Here is a 24,893-nt window from a genome sequence, read left to right as displayed (position 1 = left end):
GTTTTTAATAACTACTTACTAAATGATTAAAACAAAATCATCCAACTACAACTTACAACTTTGCACTTTCATGGAGAAAGACATGCAAAGAAGCACACACGGATGATCTGAACTTCTATCCCTGATCCCGAAACAGAGCTATCCATGATCATTTATTCCCTAAAATAAAGCCAGTTTCAAAAATAAAAGGAAGCGTTTCTTTAATATGCAACAGGATATTCTGGATTCAGATACAGTGGTTTTCTCACTGGACAGACTGGTTTTGTTCTATATAATCCCTATACCCCGGTAATATCTTTGAGCTTCCTCTTCCAAAAAGATCCAAATAGTAAAATACTCCTTCTGTAAACAAAGGTTTACTGAACATATTCATTCAGAGCCAAAGGTCTGACAAACCTAAGTCATGTGTTCAGTAAACATCTAACAAGCACACAAAAGCAAAGTCAGTGGTATCTCTCTAACACAGGACAGATTAAAACACCATGCAGACAATCAAACAACATAATTTGTCTAACTGTATATAGTAAACACCAGAGAAACAAGAGAAGAAAATAAAGTTCACACAAGTATTCTGAAAATTACTCACTGAAAAGACCTTAATTACACTACAACGTTTATGCCTAGATAGTGCCAGACTATTAAATTTTAAAGCTCATGTTTAGAGTAGGTCGGAGATAGAAACTAGGTAATTTAAAAAGTTTAAAGATCACTTAAAAACTCAAATAAATACTTCATGAAATGCAAAAACTCACATTTCAGGAAGATAGTGGTATTTTTGAACAGGATCTTTCCAAAACTAAAATAATTTTTCCCCTGCAAAGATAAAGGAGAGAAAGATAATTAGCATCAGCTCACTTTAATTCCCAAGGCAGAATATAATTGTTATAAAAACCTAAATTTATAAAATGTTTAAGTTAGTTTTCTTAACAACAAAAAATACATCAATATCCTTCCTTTTAGTAAAATTCAACCATATCCAAACTGCAGTTTTGTAGCTTGGTGCAGACACAATCTTTTCCCCCCGCAAGCCATGAAGCAAGGACTCTAGGAGAGAAGCTGATAGAAATCCCAACTTAAATCTTCATGGGAGGTACTCCTTAGTTTATTCCCTTTACTCAGTAATCACTGTTCAGAATAATCCAATCATTTCTTCAAATAAACTACTGTATGAGCAGACAAGACGAATTTAACTAGTAACCATTTTAGCAACAACACCTAAAAGTCAGAACCTGAAGATCTTCACCAAATGAACAAAAGCTATAATGCTTGCTATGTAAAAGCTCAAATAAGATTTGGACATTACAACCAGTGAGCAGAGCAGAATGAAACAAAAAGGCCACCGTGGTTTCAAAAGGACAAAATGCTTTTTGGCATTTCCTGGGTGCATCTGATTTGCTGGCTGGCATGACTATAGCTCTTACTCAAATGAGGTTTAAAGGAGGGGGTGGGGGGACAGAAAGGGTCAACCTATCTAGTAAATTGTCCAAAAGAAAGACTACCTTTACCATATCAAATTTTAGAATACAATTTCTTCCATTTCAGCCATTCTCATGTTACAATACATTTTTTAAATGCCTAGGTTTCCTAATCACACAGCAAAGCTTAGAATAACCACTGCAAAGTTCCAATGAAATCAAACAACTTCGTAAGTAGAATCATCCAGTAATAAAAAAGTGCAGAGCAAAAAAAGAAAGACACCAATTTCAGATCTCTCTCATCCAACTCGGGGTCACTGGATTCTGTGAAACTTCGGCTGAAAGGGAAACCGTTGTCTACCTATTCATCAACTTTCCCGTCTCAAATAAAGCATTCAAAGTTCTGACTTAGCTGATAAGAAACCGCTCCACCATTCTTCTCCGCTCCTGAAGTGGCCCTGGCACTCCCGCTAACCTACCCACAGAAGTGCACGGCTTTCCGCTCCAGGGAGGTGGGTCCCTGCTAACCAGCGACACAGACGCTCCAGGTAATTCCACCCCTTCGGAAGCGGACTTTTGCGAAACCTACATGGACCCCTAGGGCCGCCGTAGCCCCACCCCTTGTTCCTCCAGGCTCAGTTGCTTCTGAAGTGAACACTCACCGACGGTATCGGAATGTGCCACTTGGATCGGTCGGCAGCGGCGACAGGTGCCGGTCCTACACCGAGGAGCGACAATGGGGACGGCTGAGCCCCCAAAAGAAGAAGAATGACAGGCAGCACCTGAAGCCACGCAGCCGCCGCCATCTTCACAGCCGTGGAGCGCCTACCGAAAGCATTTCACCTTCTTCCGGTTCGCCCCGCCCTCTTCCGGCTCTGCTCTGGGGGCGGGATCATCCGGGTCCTCGAAACCTCGCGGTGCTTGTTTGTTTTGCCACCCAGCAGCCCCTCCCTAAGCCAGCCGTCACGACCTCGTGTGAGTTTTAGACCGTACAGCGCAGGCGTAGTCCCGTGGTAACCCGGTCACCTTGGAGCATCAGGGTTTTCACCAAAAGCCGCCTCCACTTCGGTCGGCTCTTCTCTTTCCCGGCCCCTAAAGGGTCTGGGGACCAAGCAAGCGCCCAATGTAGCGTTTGGCTCTCTCCTCCGCTCGTTCGCCCCAGCCTGTCATCCCTTCTAGATCAAAGTCAGTCGCTGGGGCCAGAAGTCTGGGAAAGCCGTAAGTCCGCCTGTTTGGCGTGTAGTAGTGAGTTCTCGGTTTTCTGGAGATATTTAAGCAAAGACTGGGATTTGGCAGTGGTAGAGTATAAGCACTTACTGAACTGTTTGGACTGTAGTAGATATGCCCTTTATAAAGACCGTTCTAGCACTGAAAAGTATGATGCTGCAGAATTTGACCGGGGAACATCAACCTTCAGCACAGAGCCGGCCAGCACTTTCTATTAAAAACTGAAAGAGTGGGTCAGTTTTCAGTACCTGTGGCGTCACGGTCACTGAGATAAACCTGCAGAAATTTGACCTGGGTCAGGCAAGCGGTCTCGGTACTTCTTGGTTCTCACGCTCTTGACTTTTATCCTCTAGGGCTCTTTGAGTACACGCCCCCTCCAGTGCAAAGACAGTGTTGGTTCCTAATGAAAGCAGTTCTTCGTCGGGCGCTCGTAACCAAGAAAAAGTGGCCAACTAAATCCCTAGAAACGCAAGTTTGGGCCTGGAAAACCCAGGAGTAAGTGCAGATTTGCTACTCCTTAAGGACCTGGAGAGGACTCCATTTCCCAGGACCTGACAGTGGTGAAGTCCTGGTTGTAATTTAGAAAAACGTCCAATCGGCGTTTTAAAAAAGACTGCCCTTGGCCTTGCCCTGAGCGCTGAAAGTCAGTCGGATTGATGGGAAGCCATGGAAGCTGCTGGGAAAGAGGAAATCAGGTAAAGGCCCAGTGGTGGTCCTGCAGGGACTGAATCCAGACAGCAGGGGATAGATAGTAGCTGAAAGCAACATTCTGGGTTTGAAGGTTTTACTGATTGTTTGAATGGCCTCTTATTTGCATGTTTCATATTTATGTACTTAATCTTTATCATTTTTTCTCAATTCCCCAGGGAATTAGTTGATATTAATAGCCCCTCAAAATACTTTCAGGATGGTTTACAAAACAGTGGAAGAGTTGTGATCAGAACTATAACATGTGAATTTCAAGCATGTTGCTTTCCATGTTCAGCTGTACCCCCATCTTCCTATATTATTACAGAGCTCATTCTTCAAAGCTGGAAAGCAAAGACTGCAAATTTCTCTAATCTTTGCACAGTTGATTAAAAGAAACAGTGACAAAGACTGCATCAGTGAAGGATTTGATGACTTCCAAGAAAATAATTTAGTACAGCCAAGTGTATCTATGTGGGCTTGTTTTCTTAATATCTTGAAATTTGTGTTCAATCATAGTTTCCTACATATTCATAGACATGCTGACTACAGCTGTATTCAGCAACATGTCTGCTTGAAGGCCAGTATGTTTCCCCCTCCTTACAGCCTATGGTTGTTTTAATCATACGGAGGCTAATTTATTTTTTAAAGATTTTATTTTTAAGAAATTTCTATACCCAACACGGGGCTCTCGAACTCAGAACCCCGAGATCAAGATGCTGCATGGACTGACTAATCCAGCCAGGTGCCAAGGGACGCTAATTTAAATACATATTCTCTAGTAGCAATATGCATGTATCTTATTCATGTTCTATTCCAGAAACAGCTGTTCTGGGAACTTGGTTTTAAAAAGCATTGGCTCCTAATTGCCAGCATCATCTTAAAAAGCAAAAAATTTTCCTTCTACATCTGTTTCTATTATTCTCCTCCTTGCATATACCTCTGTTAAAGCATTTGTCAGGTTGATTTGTGCTTGTTGGTTAGGCTCTTGTGGGAAGCTCAGACACATCTCTTAATATCTTCCTTAGAGCCCAGCACTCAGTAGGAATATTCTGAAAATATTTTATTGAATAAATAAGTGGGTAGATTTTTTTTTTCATTTGGGTTTTTTGTGTGTTTTTGCTTCTGATTTTATTGTTGTAGTCATAGCCTTCAGCCATTATTTTAAAAGAACTCTTCCTTGTAAGTGACAATACTCTTTTTCCAGTGCTTTCAGAGTAATCCTAGAACTTGATGTTTTGTTGTTCATCTTGTGTGATTTACAAAAGGATGTTATTGTGCAGCACAGCGGCTATCGTGTTATGTTACGGCCATGACACAGTTTTGCATTGCAGAAGTTTATTACCTGTGTTCATGCTATAGTTAGAGCAGGAACAAAAACTGGATTCACAGACCTTGTAGAAAATATGTTTCTTAAAATGTCTTTTTATTTAGTGTTGAAGATGAAGCTGTGGATAAAAACATTTTCAAAGATTGCAGCAAGATTGCTTTCTACAGGTAAGGAGAGGAAATGTATTACCTAGATCAAAACATTTCAATATTGCAATGTTTATAGGCTTTTTAAGGAAAGGGTCAATTAGGAAATGTAATCATTAAAAAATTCATCAGACAGGAGACATTCACCTTTACACACTTACTTTGTCTTATTTAAATTTCTCAATAAATACATATTTTATTTTAAAAGTGTTTATGTATTTGAATAGATAATACTTTTACAGGTTTCAGAAGTCAAATAATATAAAAAGATATACTTTGAAAAGTGTTACTCCCATGCCTGTCCCCTATCACCCCATTCCACATCTTGTCCCTCTAAGTAACCAGATTTATTAATTTCTTATTTATCCTCCCAGTATTTCTTTTTGTAAATACATACATTCTTATATCACTGCCTTTCTTATACCAAGTAGCTTCCTATATATGCTGTTGTGTCTTTTTTCTGCTTTATAGTTTATTCTGAAGAGCTCTGCATGAGTATATAGAGATTGTCCTTTCTATTTATAGCTGTGTAGTATGTACTATGATTTATTCAGTCTCCTTCCTATTGGTAGATCCTTGAGTTTTTAATCTTTTAGCTATAAAATCATGCCATAATGAAAAGCTATACATATGTCATTTCCTACACCTACAAGTGTATTTATAGGATTAATTTCCAGGAATGGTATTACAGCATCAAAGAATAGATACATTTAAAATTATACCTATTACCAGAGGCCCCCTCCCCCATAGGGATTGTACCGTTTTGTACTCCCATCACCACTATATAAGATTACCTATTTCCCCAGAGCTTCAAAAAAAAATTTCTTTAAAATCTTTCTGTTGAGTGTCTTTCCGTGATCCTAAACCTGAAACCACCAAAAATTGTATCCTATGTTACAACTTTCTAATTAATTCACACTACTCTAAAGGAAGAAAATCAGATCACCTAAATTCTGAATAGGTACCTTAGAGGGAATTCTATAGGGAACTCTTGGTCATTTTGTTAAGTCATTGGATTATATTGGATTTCCATAAGAATTTATTGAGTTTCTATTGAAGTGTACATTTCATGGAAAGAGGAAGGAAAATTAACAAGCTAATAAATGTCATCTATGAAAACTGCCCCACCTTCTCAATAAAGTGGACAAAATGCCATCCTTGGGCAGTGCTATGTTGAACAATTTCATTCGTATTATTCTTATTAGCACTAATTTTATTGGCACTGTAATAACAAAGTACTCCTGTTAGTACTTTATTAGAGTACCAATACTGCCTGGACCCAGTTCATTTACCATCATAGTGACGTTTAATGACTTCCACATGATAATATAGTCTTTTGGATGCTGACAGTCACAAATAATTCTCAGGTATTTGTATTCTGTATGTCGGCAGGCGTCAGAAACAGCAGCTCTCCAGGAGAGCCACCTATCAGGCATCACTAGACTCAGCCACAATAGGCAAAGACAGCACCAAGTTCCAAATCATCAGTGAAACAACCAAGGTGAGAGAGAAGTATTTCCTACAGAGAATTATTTGTTTCTGTATTAAGCTGGGTTTGAATGAAGTAAATTTCCACAAAGCCTAATTAAAACTACGTATGCTTCAAAAATAAACTTTGTTAGGGAAGTAATGTCATCTACAGTAATAATGTAACATTATCTACACTAATGTAGATAAAGCAATGTTATATACATGAATACTACTTTAACAGTAATGTGAGTGTTAACTTATAGATTGCCTGTGTATCACATGCTTTCCTAGATGTTTTACAAATGATATTTCCTTTTAATTCGTCCTCATAATACAGAAAAGTGACTAGAAAGTCACCTGCTCAAAGTCATGCAGCTGGTAATCAGAGTTTTCACCTGCATCTGTCAACTCTGTCAAGTACCCATGTTCTGTTACTATTAGACAGTGTGCACTTGAGCGTGCAGCCTGAGCGAGGTACAGATTCAGTGACTGTCCAAACCTCAAAATGTGGGTGGGCCAGGGGAACAAGGGACTATATAGTTGAAAACCTAAGTCACAAATGTTCCATCTCCTAAACTGCTTCACTAGCAGATCACCCTAGTTATTACATACTGAAAGGATTAGAGCAGTATATTAAGTACTTTTTCTCACTTGTCAAGTCATCATGCTACTTCGGATGGGCCAGTCACAGAGGAAGTGCTATATGGGCTGAGCCAGGAAGTGTGACCGCCGTGCACAAGTACCCATGCTCCTAGCCTGACCCTCACTTCCAGAGCCTCCCTGTCTTCTTAGAAGCTTCAGGTGCTTCTAAGGCCTCTCAAACCAATATGACTTAATTGGTAGTTCATGTAGCTAAAAGACATACTTAAAGCCTAGGTTCCCTAACAGGTGACTGAGAAGAAATCCCCCCTTTTCCTGCAAAGTTGTGAGAGATCTCCCTGTGGCATAGCTCTCACCCCATGGTGCTGCACTGAGGAACCACTTCAGGGAAGACAGAATAAAAACTTCTCCACAGCAGGGGGTTCTCTATAACATTTGTAAGACCTTTAATTTAGCAAAGGGTTCCAACTTTATTCCCAGACAGGAGGATCAGTTGCACACTGAGGAAGGCTACCTTCCTTACAAATTTTAGAAAATTTAGCTGTTTCATAGATGTGGAGTTTTCTAACATACTTTTCTTGCCTGAATTCAAAATAAGGGCTAAAATCATGTCAACAGTTCTGTGTTCTCTATCCCTGTCCCCTGTCCCCAATTTCTGGTTACTTAAGGGTGTATTGTGGTAGCAGTATACTTAGTTCATGTCTCTTAACTACACAGATGGGATGGTTAACCTTTCTCTGAAACCTAGTGCTGCTTTTATACCACCTTTTTTTTTTTTTCTGGAGGCATTTGCCCCCTTGCTTGGCATCTTTGATGCCTCTGAGTTCTTAGTTGATGGTACTCCCCCCAGCCCAAAGTCATAGGTCCTCTACAACTGATCCATGTCTATACTAATCATTTTTTTTTTTAGCATAGTTTGATAGCCAATTATGGGAAAACATGGAGTAGCACTGATTTCCTTCCTGGGGAGCCACCTGCCATTTGCATGTGGTCTAATAGCCTGACACCCAGCCAAACCTCTGTATTCATAGTCAACAGAAGCAGTTGGCTCCAGGAAATGCAAGGAGTCCACTAGGAACCTTCCAAGAGTCATAGTCATTAAGCCTGCCACCAGATGTCAGGTACCTTACTTTCTTTTTCCTTTATTTTTTTGTTTTGTTTTGTTTTATGTTTTTTTGTTTGGGGTTTTTTTTTGTTTTTGTTTTTGTTTTTGTCATTTGCTCATTTTCATTCCTGTCTCCAGTGTGTCTAAACCCAGAGAGTTGTAGCTATCCCATAGTCAGGGCAAGAATCACTTTCCATCCTTGGGGAGCCTCAGTATATTGAGCATCTGAATATCCACTGTCATGAAGACTCATGGTGAAGCAAAGTAAATGAGGCAAAAGCACTCTGTGGGCCAGAATGCAAATGTCCATGCACCTTGGTACCAGTGCAGTTAGTGGTAGATCCCCACACACAACCTTTTACAAAACTGTAGATCAGTTCTCTATACACATCCCTCTTTGGAGCCTGAAAACGTGAGAGACAATGCTGTTCAGGTCAGGTGCCAGAACCAGAGTCCACCAGATCTAGATGCCTCCCAAGGAAAAGAAGCCACAGTCCAGGAGAACCCACAGAATCTCAGCACAAGGTAGCACATGGCTCAGAAGGGAGTTGAGAAGCCCAACAAGCAAGGGCAGGTTATCCAGGATGTCAGTAACATGGCTCCCAGGACTGAGAACTTTGAGGACCCCTTGGAACAGACTTCATGTTCAGGTATTAGAAATATTGGGGCTGCATAGAGAATCTGCATGCTCTGATCTCAGGCAAATATATATGTTTAGGGGATCACCCTGAAATTCTGGGCTGAATTCCAGTCTAATGTTTTTCTTGTCACTTGGAGTTGAGATGACTAAGAGAGACTCAGGATTTTATGTCCTCTGTCAGTCTGGTAGAGACAATGAGGACCCGGACATTAATCTCTAAAGTTGTCTGAACCTTGTATCCAGCTCACTGTATAGACAAGCAGCCTCCATTTGAGGGGGTTTCTGGGATGAAATGGGTGTTTCATGGGAGATTTCATGTTAGGACATGGTAGAGGTGTGGTCTGGAGATTTAAAACAAGCTGCACGTATCTACTTATTCAGAATGACAGCTTTTTACTTCAGGTTCAGAGAGATAGAGTCCAAAGTCTAAGAGGATCATATTCAGCTCACAGCTGTAGTTCTCAGATTTCACGGATTCAGCAGATTCTGACAAACCCAGCATTCTTAGTGTCTCTGCCTGCCGCCACACCATTACATCTCTTAAAGCAGTAACTTTGTTCTCAAGATCCGTTGTTAATTTTTGAAATCTTCTTCTCAATCCCCTTCCCCCAATATAAGTAACCAGGAAACAGAACCAAGCTTCATTCAACATTGTCTTAGCTCAGGTTCCCATAACAAAATACCATAGACTGGGTATCTTAAACAACAGATACTGATTTACCATAGTTCTAGAGTCTGGGAAATCCAAAATCAAGGTGTCTTTGGGGACCCTTTTCCTGGCTTATAGACTATCATCTTCTTATTATATTTTCAGATAGTGGAAAGAGAGCTAAATCTCAGGTTTCTTTTTCTAAGGGCACTAATCCCATCATAACCCCACCCTCATGATCTTATCTAAACCTAATCACTTCCCAAAGGCCCCATCTCCAAATACCATCATACTGAGGGGCAGTGCTTCAAAATACGAATTTAGAGTTTGGGGGAGACACAATTCAGCTCAAACATGATGTTCCTGGGACACGGTCATGTTACAGAACAAACTGAAGTGTGGCCCTGTGTGTTGTCTCCAGCTGAGGACATCTAGGCTTTGAAGAAAAGCCAGTTGTAGGTTAAACTGCATTTAAGTTTTCTCATACAGGGTCCTGTTATAGCGTGTTGCCTATTCCTGATGAAAAAATAATCAGGTAGATATTTGGTAAAGAGACTTCCAAGAGAACATCTAAAAAGAAAGCTAACAGTAAAATGTTGACTGCTTTTTAGAGTTTTGTTTTGTTTTTTTTACCAATTTTTTTTACCTTCAGTGAAAATTTGACCTGGATTGAGAAACATGGTAAGATCCAGTCTTGTGACTTCAGAGCAGAGCAATGTATTCTGTCCTCTGAGTCTAGCTACAAAGCACTGCTAGCAAGGCTATCTGGAACAGACCTATGTCTTTGACCTGCTTTATATTGCCAATTTTGAGGCTTTCTCATAACATGGATGACCTTTTAGCAACATGTTTACTTTCCTTTGCAGCCTGTTTGCAAGTTTTCACCAGAGACTCCACTTCTGGCAGCATCTCCAAGGATGCAGGGATATCTCTGAGCACCTCCATTAAGTCACCCCTTGCCTTTGCCTCTAAGCCTGATGAAAATGGGATTTTGCCCAACCCGCCATCTCCTTAGCAGATGAGGAAGAACTACCACTTGTTAGCCAGTAGTGTTTCTGCAGAAGTGGCCATGAACAGGCAGCTAATTTGGGAACTAGCCAAACAACCAGAAGCACACCTGGACAGGCTAATTGTCCTTGGGGAATGGGCTAATACCAGCGTGAACTTGCCAGCGTTCTCTGTAGAGAATCAGTGCTTGCAGTAAACCAACTGGCTGCAACAGTGGAAGGGGCAATTAGTGCCCTGTGGCAATTTAATGAACTCTTAGACAGTCCTCTGAATCCTGGGAGATCTTGAGCAACAACTTGCTCACTCTTGTAGGCCTTTTAGATGAACTGTTCCTTAGAGTACAGTGAAGACACCTGGTGCCAGAGGACAGGCAAGATCCGTATCCATCATGGAGAAGTTGACGGGGTCATAATTTCCATTCCTAATACGGCCATTTTAATATGTGTTCTAGGGCTGTTCTGGTAACTCCATCACAGTCTCTACTAGTTGTGATTCCCAGTTCTGGGTAAATAACAGGTTTTGTTTTAATATAATTGTGATCAGTCCACTACTTGAATACAAAGACAAGTCTGTCTCTACCACCATGGTTTTTACAACCTGATATTTTTGCCCATGTGGCCAAAAACAACAACAATAAACTAGATCTATGGATGACAGACTACAGGTTTTGTTTTTATTAAGTATAAAAGAAATCAGATAGGAAAAGAGAATTAATACTCTTTCCCAGACTGCGAGAAGTGAGCCTCTGAATAAAGCTTTATGAAAAACCAAATGGAGACTTGTAGTTTTAAAAGGAGCCTCTAAAATGGATTCCTTTCTCTGAGGATTTATCTCATTTTCTCTGTGTAGGTGGACATTTACAGATTTTAAATATTTTAAATATTTTTAAATATTTAAGATGCTCAGTTACACGTTTCTTCACTTGTTTTACGTAAATCCATCTTGCTGCAATTTGAGCGTAACTGCTACTATGATCTAAGTACTCACACTAACTCCTAGTTTACGCAGTCTAGCTTCTGTAAGTTAACATATCTTTTCATTGTCATCTCCAATCATCACTAACAGGAAGAAGAGATTCCATCATTTATTTGTATATTACTTTTTCATAAATGTCCAGACAGGAAAAGAAAAGGAATATAGAGAAATTCTTAATGTGTTAGATAGAAGAGTGTAACATTCATGTCCAGGCTTTTTGACAAGAGCAAGGTTTTGGTGGAAGAAGTGAGCAATAACTGGCAATTGAGAAACCTAAGAGAAGTGGTTTCTAAACTGTCAGCCACAGAGCCTAGGTCTCCATGGAGGTGTCTCAGAGCTCAGTTCAGGAAGGGCTCAAAGGTAGGGGCTCTGAGCCACTCCCCACTGTCTTTAACCCACGTAGCTTTGTTTATTGGACTTCTGAAAATCTGTTGCTGTTTAAAAATGTTTTTAAGTCAATAAAAACAGCATGAGCCAGATCATAGAAACAAAGCATATGAATATCTAAGGAGATTATATGCTTGGAACATGAAAGCTATGTAGGTAATAGTAGGAGATATGAATGAATCTGAATATCGACCTTGAAAAGGATTGCCTGTTGGAAAAAAAATCATTTGCTTAATTGAGCTAAAATGAAAACAAAATGGAGCTTTGACTCTGATTTATGTGTTTGGTTGTAAAAGGTCATTATGGTAAAAGGAAAAGCAGGGTTATTAACTGCCTCCTCATAGAATTAGGATTCTTTCCTGACTGCAGCCTCAAGAACAAAACAGACAGACCAATCTTTGGTTTTAAAAAATATTGTTCTTAAAGAGAGCTATTTTCCTAAAACTGGGAGGATCTCTGAGTAGAGAACTAGGTGCAATTTGTTCATCATATGTAGGCAGCCTGTGTGCCTTCTGCTTAGGATGTTCTTGCTCATTTTGCCTATCCAGAGTCCTGCTAGTCCCTGAAGGTCCTGCTCCTCCAGAGACAGCCCAGAACCCCTCTCCTTACAAGTCATCATTAATATTCCCTCTGTTCTCCCACAGCACCGTCCTTGTCCTTCTCCCTCAGCACTTACAGCATGCTTTATGTTTACCGTGTTTCGTCTCTAAATTGCAATTTCCCTCTAAGAGTTTGGTCATCTTTTTCACAGCACATCCCATATTAGATGCCAAGTAATTGTTAGTTGAATTTGAGAGAGCAATGGAAATATAGGTCTCACTTAGGAGAAAACATAATCTGACAGAATTTCAGCTTTATTTGTATTTGAGCACATTTTTAGATCTTAGAATTCTGATGACACACTTGAAGTAATTAAATTTACAAAAGAACGTTAGACATGAAAGGAATAATTACAGTATGATTGGGGTGGGGGAAGGATGATGCTGGTCAAAGAGTATCAACTTCCAGCTGTACATAAAATAAGTTCTGGGGATTCTCCTCTACAGCATAGTGATTATAACTAATAATACTCTATTATATACTTGAAAGTTGCTAAAAGAGTAGATCTTAAATGTTCTCATCACAAAAAGGAAATGGTAATTATGTGATATAATGCAGTTGTTAGCTAATGCTATAGTGGTCATCATCTTGCAATATGTATCAGATCAACACAATGTACACCTTAAGTTTGTACATTATATGTCTATATCTCAATAAAACTAGAAAAAGTAATTACACTGTGCTCACTACTACTCTACTATAACTCTACCTTAAGAATTATCTGTAAAAGCAGCCATAGCCACTGTATTCTTTACCTGGTCACTCTCAAGTGTCATGTCACTGCTTAAGTGCCCTGACTACTTTCCTATATTTTCAAGAGGCAGAGTTCCAGCGAAATCATTTTTTTTTTTTTTTTTTTTTTTTTTTAGTGCTGTGGTAGTCTCCCTGCTTGCTATCTTACTTGCACCACATTGTACCTGTTCTGGACGAGGGCCCACACAGCCTGCCCAGCTTAGCCTTTCATTGAACAGATGTTACCGTGACAATACATGTACCCAAGTGTAACGAGAATTTGGCATCACATGAAGGATTTAATGAAGCATTTGCTGTCAGTCACTGCTATACAGCACAGCGGTTGAAAACTGTCAGAATATTTCTCTGATCAAGCTTTTTTGATAAAGACTGTAGCTCTGTGTTGGAGGGGCTTGCTATCAATCAGAATCCTAAATAATTTGATTTGGGGAGAGGAGAGGAGCCTCATCTAACACTGGCAGGTGATACTTTATATTTTGGGGTCCTTTATTTGGAAGGGAGAGTTGGTAAAGTGAATGATAAAGTAAATGATATTTCTGTAAGAGAAGCATGGAGGTTTGGAAGCTTTGGCACATTTGACCCCTTTTTAAAACTGCCTGTTAGAGTAAATCAAAAAGGAACAATAGGTTAGAAAAGCAAATTCTCAGGCGTAGCCCCAGAACCATACCTTAAGAGTCAGTAGAGTAATAGAATGTTCCATAGGCCAGGTGCCCATTGAAATCTCTAAGGAATTGCAGAAGGCACTGAAAAATGGGCAGGTTCATTAAAATGCCCAAAGAGGGGCACCTGGGTGGCTCAGTCGTTAAGTGTCTGCCTTTGGCTCAGGTCCTGATCCCAGGGTCCTGGGATTGGGCCCTGCATCGGGCTCCCTGCTCAGTGGGAAGCCTGCTTCTCCCTCTCCCACTCCCCCTGCTTGTGTTCCCTCTCTCGCTGTGTCTCTCTGTTAAATAAGTAAGTAAAATCTTTAAAAAAATAAAAAATAAAAATAAAATGCCCAAAGAATACCTATGAGGAGAAAACTTGTCATATGAAACTAAGATACTACTTGGCCTTTTCCACCATTCTCAAGTAAACTGGATTTTCAAATTACATAAATGAACAGAAAACAAAAGCCCATGAGATCCTAGATGTTTTTTTATTAGAGATTCATGTCTGATTTTAATGTATATATGAATTATAATAAAGATGACTGCATATTAAAAAATACATATTTCTCTGATCTAGATGCCTCATCTTGTAACCTATAGCTAGCCACTTCTGTTCTCTTGAGGTTTGTTGTTGTCTCACGTTTTATTTCTTAAATCCTATATTCTCTATAATTCTGTGTTGCTTCCATGTCCCACTGTAGGCAGAATTTTACCTAAATTCCCCAGCCTCTTAAAAAAACTGAGAGTATCCCAACCTCCTGAGAAAGTTCCCCAGACCTTATTCCCAGGTATACAGGAAATGCCTTGATTTTAGTACAGCAAGGCTTAATCATCTATCCTGGGGAACCCCAGTGACCACTTTTATTCTTTATTCTTTTCCATTCTGTGGCTTGTTATCCTTCATCTTTCATTCAGCTGGAATCCACTTGCCCCTAGTTTTAACACCAAGTTCTTAAGATGTCTGCAGTTTGTCATAGATACAGGGCTATAGGTCCCAGCTTTCCAAAAGCAGTTTCAGTTTATGCCCATCATTCAGTATAATTATTAATAGAGACCTCTTTCATCCTTAAAGGTCCTGGTATGGACAATTATATGTTTGCCTAGCCATAGAACACATAGAAGGTATTTCTTGCTCTACTGTCAGGTATAGCCAAACAAGTACATACAAAGTTTGGGGAGCTTTTTCCTTCATAATTCCCATTGTTCTCCAGTTTATTTGGCCTATAATAATTCAAACATAGCTTCCTTTTTTTAAAAGATTTTTTTTTATTTATTAGAGAGAGAGAAAGGGAGAGGGAGCACAAGCAGGGGGAGGGGCAGAGGGAGAAACAGACTCCCTCCCAGCGAGGCCCCTGGGATCATGAACTGAGCCAAAGGCAGATGCTTAATCGACTGAGCCACCCAGGCACCCCAAACATAGTTTCTAATTATTGCAATTTGACTGTAGAACCAACCATCAGTGGGGTAATAACCTATTGAAACTAATCTCGTGTCTGTTCCCAGGTTTCTCTTCTGGCTGAAGTTTATGGTATAGAGGGAAATATTTTCAGGCTTAAAATCAATGAAGAAACTCCCGTGAAACCCAGGTATGAAGTTCCTGATGTCCTCACAAGCAAGCCCAGCACTGTAAGGTAAGCCAAGGAACAAGAGATCTTGGATACACCCTCAATATGGGCGTTTATCATACCTTGAGTAACAGATTTTGTATGTGCCTCCTGTTTTCTCTATTCAAAGCTACCATCATTTGCCGAGTTCGTTTTCAAGTTATTTGGGGATAAATTTATCCATTTTGTATGTTATCCATTCTGTTTTCTCTTCCTCCACCGTGTGATTTATCAGCACTTACAAATGGGGAGAGGCAGAGCTTTTGATCCCTGCTGTCCTTTTTCACAAAGAAAAGGATTCATCAACCTGACTTTGGGGACAAGTAGAAGCAGAGCTATTTAATTTCCTCAGATTAGCAGCAGGGCTCCAGAGATCTGATACACTAGCCAAACTCACTTGCCGTATTTATACAGTTAGGGTGACTCACTTTTAATTAAAGGTAGTCTCAGAATTCTAACATGTGACTTAATTGAGAGTCAGAGATAAATTAATAATCAGTGTCTAGGTGAAAAAAAAATCTTTGGGGATTAAAAAGCATTTTCCATATCCCTGCGGCATCTTCTTCAGTTCTCCACGCACCTTCCAGTGATATTTCAACTTGGTTCTGCCTGTTGATTCCTGTCATTTTTTCATATTATTTCACCAAGAGAATAGAAGATTATGCCAGATGCTTTAATTTTCACTATATTTTCATAGTTTTATGTAGATTATTATTCCATAAAAATTTAATAAAGTCTATAAATTATAAGGAGAAATTATTTCAATTATAGTAGAATCATCGTAAATTCAAAATAGGTCTGTCTGTTCATTGAGCTCCTACTATATGCCAAGAACTTATGAAACAGGAATTAAAAAGAGACTGTTCGTAAGACTTTGCAATTTGCGTGCACACTTGTGTTTGTATGTATATGGATGTGGGTGTATACTTCGTCACAGTATATTATTTTTTACTATCCTGGAGGATTTGCTTTACTGGTACATCCTTTAACATTTTTACAACTATGTTCATAAGCAAAATTCATCTGTACTTCTCTTTTTCTGTGTTATTGTTGCCATGTTTTGGGGTCAGGGCAATAACTAGCTTTGTGTAATAAATATGGCATATTCTGCTTCTGTTCCAACCTCTTTCTAGAGGGCCTTTGACTACTGCACTAACTAGAAAGCTAAAAACTACATTCTTCCATCTCCTATATTCCCATGCAGCTAGTTTCTGGTATAATTCAGGTTCTCCCAATCAGATGCACTTACAGGGATCTTGATTTCAGAACTGAGCTTCCCATTTTGCTAATGTGGATTTGGCAGCCATAGAATGTCTCTAGAGGTACATTAGTGAGGGCAGTCATTTCCTGATTTCTGGAGCTGACATGGCATGATCTTGGAGCCCAGCAGTTGCCATAGTGACTTCTGATTATCCAACTTCCTGATTCTAGCTGCAATAAAAGTTCCATTGACCATACAGTTATGCAGTATTGTTCTATGGGTCATTTCTATTACCTCAACACTTCCCATGATGTTGTAAGCTCCTAAGTCCCCCATATTAAGTCACTTATTTTCTACCTAAAATAACCAGAGTGTTTTCTTTAATCTACAGTTGACTCTTGGTTGATATAGACTTTAGTATCAGAAGTGAGTATAGGTAACAAACCCTCCAGGAGGGGAATATGAGATTGGTTAGCAGATTTGGCTGGATTTGAAAACAGTAAGGACCTGGTTATCATTAAAGGATGAGATATTAGTGTTATGGACTGAATTGTGCCCCCCCCCAAGCTCATTTGTTGAAACCCTAACCTCCTATACCTCTAAATGTGACTATATTTAGAGGTATGGCCTTTGAAGAGGTAACTAAGTTAAAATGGGGTCATTAGAGTGGACTCTAATACAATATGACTTGTGTCCCATACGAAGAGGATATTAGGACACAAGTAACACAGACAGAGGGATGACTGTGTGAGGACATAGCAAGACGATGGCTATCTGAAAGCCAAGGAGAAAGGTCTCAGAAGAAACCAAACCCACTGACACTTTGATCTTGGACTTCTAGCCTCTAGAATTTTGAGAGAATTAATTTCTGTAGTTTAAGCTACCTACCCAGTGTGGCATTTGTTGTGGCAGGCCTAGCAAACTAATACAACTAGCAGTAAAGCACAGCATTCCATGGCAGAGTTACTTAAATTACTACCCATGGTCAACTGAAATAAAGTGCATATTGAAAGTATGGCCCTTGCAAACCAAGAAATAGGGACATAGCATAGCACAATTGTCATAAAGAACTCAAAACTCTGAAGTGGCCTATTATTAACTTAACTGAAGAACTTAAAGAAAGAAAAGTACAGTCTCAGGTTTTAAATTCTTAGCTCAGGCATTTGTCAGAAACCAAATAAGTTTTTATGACAGTCCTAAAAGTCTCTCATATCTGTTATAGCTACCAAGTCCTTATAGCTGAGAGTTTGATTCTGTGGTTCGCTGAATTAGACCATGCGTTTAATTCACAGCCTCATCAGTTCTGTGAATTTAGGGCACTAACTGGGAAAAGGGAAAATTAAATAGCAACATTTGGGAATATTTGAATAACTGAGTACCCAAACCTCAGAATTCCATCAAGCCTCCTGTTCCAGCAGAAGCAGCTCCTTTTCCTCTAACATAGCTGATCCTACCTTACTTGGACACCCTGTGTTGACCTCACCTAAGATATATTGTGCGGGGATTCCAGTGCTCCTTGTGCCTCATCCCTACCTCCCTTCGCTGCCTTTAAAACCACTATCAGAGCCCAACATGCCTAAGGAGCTAATTACAGTCAAACCCAACACCTACGGAATTACAGGATTTTCTCTTGGCAATGGAATGATTGATGGAAATGATTTCTGAGGGGCTCCTAGACTGAAGGAAGGAACATAATTTTAGGACCACATTAAATTTATTGACATGAGCACATGTACCAGAAAATCTAGATTTGATATGCTAGCTTGGACAGCAGGGAGTGGATCTAATTATTTGCTTGGTTGGTTAATTATAATCTATTCAGCTATGGACTCTGCTGAATGAAGCTGAGCTACCAGAAATTCCTTGGCACAGAGTAGAAGAAATGACCCATAGACTTAGGGAGGTAAAGATGTTGAAGTGGATATATCATATACAACAGCTCATCTAGCCCCTAATTTTGTTTTCCAAGAGGATCCAAAAGATATTCCCTTCACTGAGAAATAAATTGGTAAGGGAACACTTGGAAAGCATTGTAGTGAGTGAATGTCTTTTGTGAGGTAGACATAATGGTGGGAAATGATGCCATCAAAATGGGCTCCCTAGGGGCGCCTGGGTGGCTCAGTCGTTAAGCGTCTGCCTTCGGCTCAGGTCATGATCCCAGGGTCCTGGGATCGAGCCCCGCATCGGGCTCCCTGCTCTGCGGGGAGCCTGCTTCTCCCTCTCCCACTCCCCCTGCTTGTGTTCCTGCTCTCGCTGTGTCTCTCTCTGTCAAATAAATAAATAAAATCTTAAAAAAAAAAAAAAAAAAAAAATGGGCTCCCTGAGGGGCATCTGGGTGGTTGTCTACCTTCGGCTCAGGTCATGATCTCAGGGTCCTGAGATAGAGCCCCGTGTCACATCAGGCTCCCTGCTGAGCAGGGAGTCTGCTTCTCCCTCTGCCCCTCCCCCTCCCATTTCCCTTCCCCCTGCTCCTGTTCTCTCTCGCTCTCTCTCTCAAATAAATAAATAAAATCTTTAAAAAAAAAAAAAAAATGGGCTCCCTGATTTCAGTGAAGATGGTGAGACTCCAGGTGGCAGAATGAAAGCAGAAGCATTTAGTTGATAGAGACATGGTGAACATGTTTCCATAATGTGTAGCCCTGTATGTATGGTACCCAAAATGGTTTAACCCTTGGGGCAATGAACAATGTATCAAAGGGTCCATTGGACTGAAATAGATGCACTAAAGTGCAAAAAACAAAAGAACTCCACTTAGGTTTGATGAACAGTGAGATACAACCTCCCACCCAACTCCAGACAGTTTCCAGAACCCAGGCATCTTGCTTGAGAGGGAGGCCTAGAATGCATGAAGGACTTGATAAGGATATAATAAGAACATAAAATATCCCTCCTCACCTTCCCTAAAGAGGCATGTGACCACTTACCAGGGTGACTATGCACCGAGAAAGGAATATCTAGACCTCTAAGGGATTTTAAGTGCTGCCTCTGAGCTTACATATTCCTGGGAATCCAGAATATCCTAACAGTCTACCTGTCAAATTAGGGACTGATGGAAGTCAGGAGAGAATCCGTCTCACTATGGACTCAGTGGGTCAAAATCCAATCTAGGTTATTTCCTTAGTTTCTGAGTGTATGGTTGGCATGAGAGAGAAAAGCGAAGTGTTTAGTGCTGTCCAGACCAAAGTAATGATGATGATAGCGAACATTTACTGAGCGCTTATTATGTGCCAGGCGCTGCCAAGTGCTTTGCATGCGTGATCTCATTTAATTCTCCCTGAAAGCTGTATTTGTTCTTGCTTTTGTTAATTCTACTTTACAGATGAGGAAACTGAGAACTGGATAGACTGATTAATTTGTCCAAAGTTATGCACCTAGTGCATGATAGAGCTACGTTCAATCCAGCCTTTCTGACACCAAAACCCATGCTCTCAGTTACCGCTTTCCACTGCCTTATCTATGCTATGTTACATGAATATTGATTTACACATTAATTCTTCTTTTTTTTTTTTTTGAGAGAGAGAGAGCTCATGCGGGGCGGGGTGGGGGGTGAGGAGGGGCAGAGGGCGAAGGAGAGAGAATCTCAAGCAGACTCCTCACCCAGCATGGAGCTCAGTGTAGCACTCCCATCTCACAACCCTGAGATCATGACCTGAGCTGAAATCAAGAGCCAGGTGCTTAACTGACTGAACCACCCAGGCACCCCATTTACACATTAATTTGAATTGAGAATCACATTGAGCCATGTAACCTGTTTTTCTCTTCTTGTTTTGTTTTCTAGGCTGATTTCATGTTCAGGGGATGCAGATAGTTTGGTATTGACAGATGGAAAAGGAGATCTGAAGTGTAATATCACAGCAAACCCATTCAAGATAGATTTGGTGTCTGAAGAAGAGGTTGTGATGAGCATAAACTCCCTGGGCCAGTTGTACTTCGAGCACCTGCAGATTCCTCTCAAGCAAAGGTATTTTTGCACATTACTTGACATACAAAGAACTTTAGAACACCTGATTGGGATTACTAATTGCCTAAATAGTTGATATATCACCATGGAAAATTGGTTCGCCTTATTTGCTGGAATATTGTTCTGAGAAATTTCAGCTTTTCACCTGTGCAAGTAAATGCAGGCTTGATAACAAGAATGATTCCCAGACTTTTGCAAACTGATACTCTTAACATATCCTGTGTGTTTAACTGGTGGCATTCTCTACCCTCTACACCCCTAAAAAACACTCTGTTGAGACTTGATAAATGTTAATATGAACTGATGTCTTCAGAATTTCACTTTATCCCCTTACAATAACTTGAGTTATCCTACACTTGAATTTTCAGGAAACAATCATTTGATCAAAGCTGTTTGTGTGGGGGTGACATGAACTGGGAGGTTATGTAATAGGGGGAGATTCTTCTTCCATTTTTACCACTATTGTTTTTAAATCCTCCAGTCTGTAGTTCTACTTTTATCCTAATAATGAACATCTTATGTAATCTGTAGAAAACATTCAACATTCATTATTCCCACATAGTGATTTTTTTCTGGATTTCAACTTATTTGTATTTTTATATATAAAAGTCTTATTTTCTTATTCCAGAGAATAATATCTGTTCATTGTAGGAAAAATAGAAAATATTGAAAAGAAAAATTTAAATACCTGTAATTCTGCCACTTATTAGTACTTTATGAATATTCAATTTTTTAATTGAAAAATACTGATATACCTCTGCGGAATAAAACTGCAGGGTTGTTTGGGTAGAAGGGACTTTGGTTTTTGCTTTTTACCCTCTGAACAGTTGGAGATTTTCACTATGAGCATTTTACCATTATAATGAAATAAAAAGTGGAAAAAAAAAAAAGAAAAATACTGATAGCATAACAAATACCTGTGTACCCAGTACCTGGGTTATTTATATTTAAAATTTTTTTTCTTTTAATAAACTCCCATATTTTTGTTTTAGAGGTGATATCTAAGTTGGGCCTTAATATTTTCATTTATTTTTTAAATAAGCATATGCTACAAAGGGGTATATATTGAAAAGTCTCCCTCACCATTTGTCCTTGAGCTACCCATTCCATCCTTGATAGTAATCAATATTTCCAGTTTTTTATGTATCCTTCCAGAGATAATTTATGTTTATACAGTAAGATACATATGTGCTTTGCTTTTTCCTTTCTTAACACATATGATACCACCTTTACACATTATTCTGCACTTTGCTGTTTTTCATTTACCAATGTGGTAGTTCCTAATTTCTTTAAAGCAGCTGTATAGTTTCTATTGTATGGTTACACCGTGATTCATTTAGTAAATTCCCTCTTGATGGACTTCAAAATTGTTTCTAATCTTGTTTTACAACTACTGACTTCATGGATAACTTTGTATATGTGTCATTTTGCATACATGCAAGTCCATCCATAGGCTAGAGTCATAGAAGTACAATTGCTGATCAAACGGAATTTGTAATTCTGACTGATGCTGCCAAATTACCTTCCATAGAGGTTGTGTACTAGTTCATATTTCCAGCATTTACATTTGTGTTAGGAAAATCAGATTATCCACCTGGAAAAAGATTTAAGTTAGGTCCAAACCTCACAACATTAGCAAAAATGAATCCCAGATGAAAAAAATTACACATAAAAAAAACATAAAAAGAGGCAAAATCAAGATGGTGGTGTAAGAAGATCTTGAGCTCACCTCCTCCCACACACACATCAAAATCTACAACTACATATAGAAAACTATCTCTGAGGAGCGCCTGGGTGGCTCAGTCGATTTAGTGTCTGACTCTTGATTTCAGCTCAGGTCCTGGCCTCAGAGTTGTGAGTTCAAGCCCCATGTTGGGCTCCACACTGGGTGTGGAACCTACTTAAAAAAAAAAAAAAGAACACTGTCTCTGACAAGGAACTAGAGACTAGCAGAACAGATCATATACAACTAAGGATATAAAGAAAAAAACACATCAAGATGGGTTGGAGGAGCAGAGACATGGTTTAGTCAGGTCCCACACCCCGAGTGCAGCAACCCACAACTGGGAAGGCTTTCACAACTGTAGAGGCCTGCCCTTAGGAACAAGGTGTCTGAGCCCCACATCAGGCTCCATGTCCCAGGGAACCTCTACCAGGAAGATGAGCTCCCATAATGTCTGCCTATGAAAACCAACAGTTCTTATGTCCAAGAGAGTCAGAGGGCAGGAGAAAACTGAGACTCTGCTCTTAAATGGCATGTGCACAATCACGCTTGGCTTTGAGTCCCAGCACAGAGGCAACCACTTGAAAAACGCCTGGGTGATATGGGAAGGAGATCCATTGACTAATTTTAGGGCATGGGCCAGAATGGCAGGAATCTGTTGGAATGTCCTCCAGGGACAGATGCACTGGTGGGTACCATTCTTCTACCTAGCTGGCCCAGCATTGGTGGGTGTCATTTCTGGTACTCTGTATCTACTCTGCTAGTGCCACTCATGCTGTCCAGTGTTCCCCTGCAGACTTGCTCCACCCAAGCCATCTCCCAGCCTGGACCCCCTCCCAGGTGTCTCTGCACACTGGCATTCCTGGTGGGTGCCTTTGGCTAGCATCAGAGCTCCCCCTAAGCAGCCTTCAACCCCAGCATTTGCAGCGGGCAGCCTCAGCTAAGACCAGAACCCCTCCTAAGCACCTCCACCCTGGGGGGCCAGCCCTACAAACTAGAACACCTACAGCAGTCACAGCTGGACCCCTCAGCAAGCCAAGAAGGAGATATGCCCCACCCACCAGTGCACCCACAGCTGTCATAGCCAGGCCTCACAGCCAGCCATGCCAGGGACCAACCCCACATAACAGCATATCCACAACAGTCACAACCAGGCCTTTCAGTCAGATGGGCCAGGGGCTAGCCCCACTAACGAGCATGACCGTAGCAGTCAGTCAGACCTCACAGACGGTCATGCTGGAGGATAGCCCTACACACCTGTGAGTCCGCACCAACTGCAACCCAGTCACTACAGGAAGGTGCATGCCGCCCACATAGGGAACACACTCTTGGGGCAGCTGACTGGGGTGGCTGGGGGTTTATGCTACTGGACCCACAGGATACCTTCTGCATAAAGCCACTCCTTCAAGATCAGATGTAACTGATCTACCTAATATATAGAAACAAACAGAGACTCAGGTAATGAGGAGACAGAAGAATATGTTCCAAATGAAAGAACAAGCCAAAACTTCAGAAAAAAAACTAAAGAAACAGAGATAAGCAATCTACCAGATAAAGAATTTAATGGTCATAAAGATGCTCACCAAACTGGGGAGATGAATGGATAACACAGTGAAAACTTCAACATGGAAGTAGAAAATACAAAAAGAACCCATCAACTGAAGGTTACAGTAACTGAAGTGAAAAATACACCAGAGGGAATCAGCAGCAGATTAAATGATTCAGAAGAACAGATCAGCAATCTGAAGACAGGGTATTGTAAATCACCCAATCAGAGAAGCAAAAAGAAAAAAGAATTTTTTTTTTTTTTAATGAGGATAGTTTAAGGGACCACTAGGACATCAAGCATACTAACATTCACATTTTAGGGGGTCCCAGAAGGAGAAGAGAGAGAGAAAAAGGGACAGAAACCCTATTTAAAGAAATAATGGGGGCACTTGGGTGGCTCAGTTGGTTAAGCATCTGACTTCAGCTCAGTTCATGATCTCAGGGTGCTGGGGTCGAGCCCTGTGTTGGGCTCTGTGCTCAGCAGGAAGTCTGCTTCTTCCTCTCCCTCTGCCCCTCTCCCCACTAGTTCTCTTCCTTTCTCTCTCTCAAAATAAATAATTAAAAAAAAAAAAACAATGGCAGAAAACTTCTCTAATCTGGTGAAAGAAATAGACATCCAAGTCCAGAAAGCACAGAGAGAGCCAAATAAGATGAACCCAAAGAGACCCACCCCAAGACACATCACAGTGGGAGTATCAATAGTTAAAGATGAGGGAATCTTAAAAGCAGCAAAGGAAAAACTAGTTACATACAAGGGAAACCCGTAAACCTGATAGGCCAGAAGGGAGTGACCTTTATATTTTATATTCAAAGTGCTGATAGGAGAAGAACTTACAACTAAGAATACTTGGCAGGGTTATTCCTCAGAATTGAAGGAGCAATAAGGGGTTTCCCAAATAAGCAAAAGCTAAAGGAGTTCATCAACATGAAACCAACCTTCCAAGAAATGTTAAAGGGACTTCCTTAAATGGAAAAGAAAAGTCCATAACTAGAAATAAGAAAATTATAAAAGAAAAAATCTCATTGGTAAAGATAAACATATAATAAAGGTAGTGGTTCAGCCACCTGCGTAGCTTGTACAAGGTTAAAAGACAAAAGTAATAAAACCATCTAGACCTACAATAATTAGTCAAGGGATACACAAAATAGTAAGATGTAAAATATGACTTCAGGGGCGCCTGGGTGGCTCAGATGGTTGAGCGTCTGCCTTCGGCTCA

The 24,893-nt window shown here is 40.3% G+C and overlaps 2 protein-coding genes across 11 annotated transcripts in view; one reads left to right on the top strand and one right to left on the bottom strand.

Moving 5' to 3' along the window:
• TMEM87A (transmembrane protein 87A) overlaps positions 1 to 2,221 on the bottom strand; it is a 44,728-nt gene extending 42,507 nt beyond the window's left edge. For all 4 annotated transcript variants that reach the window (XM_036084633.2, XM_036084635.2, XM_036084634.2 and 1 more), the window contains exons 1-2: positions 2,078 to 2,221; positions 753 to 813 (exon numbers count right to left, since the gene is read on the bottom strand). In XM_036084633.2, the coding sequence (XP_035940526.1) occupies positions 753 to 813; positions 2,078 to 2,221 (205 nt within the window). The remainder of the gene's footprint in view (positions 1 to 752; positions 814 to 2,077) is intronic.
• A 30-nt stretch (positions 2,222 to 2,251) lies between these two features.
• GANC (glucosidase alpha, neutral C) overlaps positions 2,252 to 24,893 on the top strand; it is a 70,512-nt gene continuing 47,870 nt past the window's right edge. For 5 of the 7 annotated variants that reach the window (XM_036084617.2, XM_036084613.2, XM_036084622.2 and 2 more), the window contains exons 1-6: positions 2,401 to 2,633; positions 2,996 to 3,337; positions 4,764 to 4,826; positions 6,198 to 6,306; positions 15,143 to 15,270; positions 20,223 to 20,405. In XM_036084617.2, coding sequence (XP_035940510.1) covers positions 3,309 to 3,337; positions 4,764 to 4,826; positions 6,198 to 6,306; positions 15,143 to 15,270; positions 20,223 to 20,405 — 512 coding nt within the window. In that variant the 5' untranslated portion in view covers positions 2,401 to 2,633; positions 2,996 to 3,308. The other 2 variants (XM_036084615.2, XM_036084620.2) reach the window with 2 other exon arrangements.

This window comes from Halichoerus grypus, chromosome 8, assembly GCF_964656455.1.
Source record: "Halichoerus grypus chromosome 8, mHalGry1.hap1.1, whole genome shotgun sequence".
NCBI classification, from domain to species: Eukaryota; Metazoa; Chordata; class Mammalia; order Carnivora; family Phocidae; genus Halichoerus; species Halichoerus grypus.
This window is presented reverse-complemented; position numbering and strand designations above follow the sequence as displayed.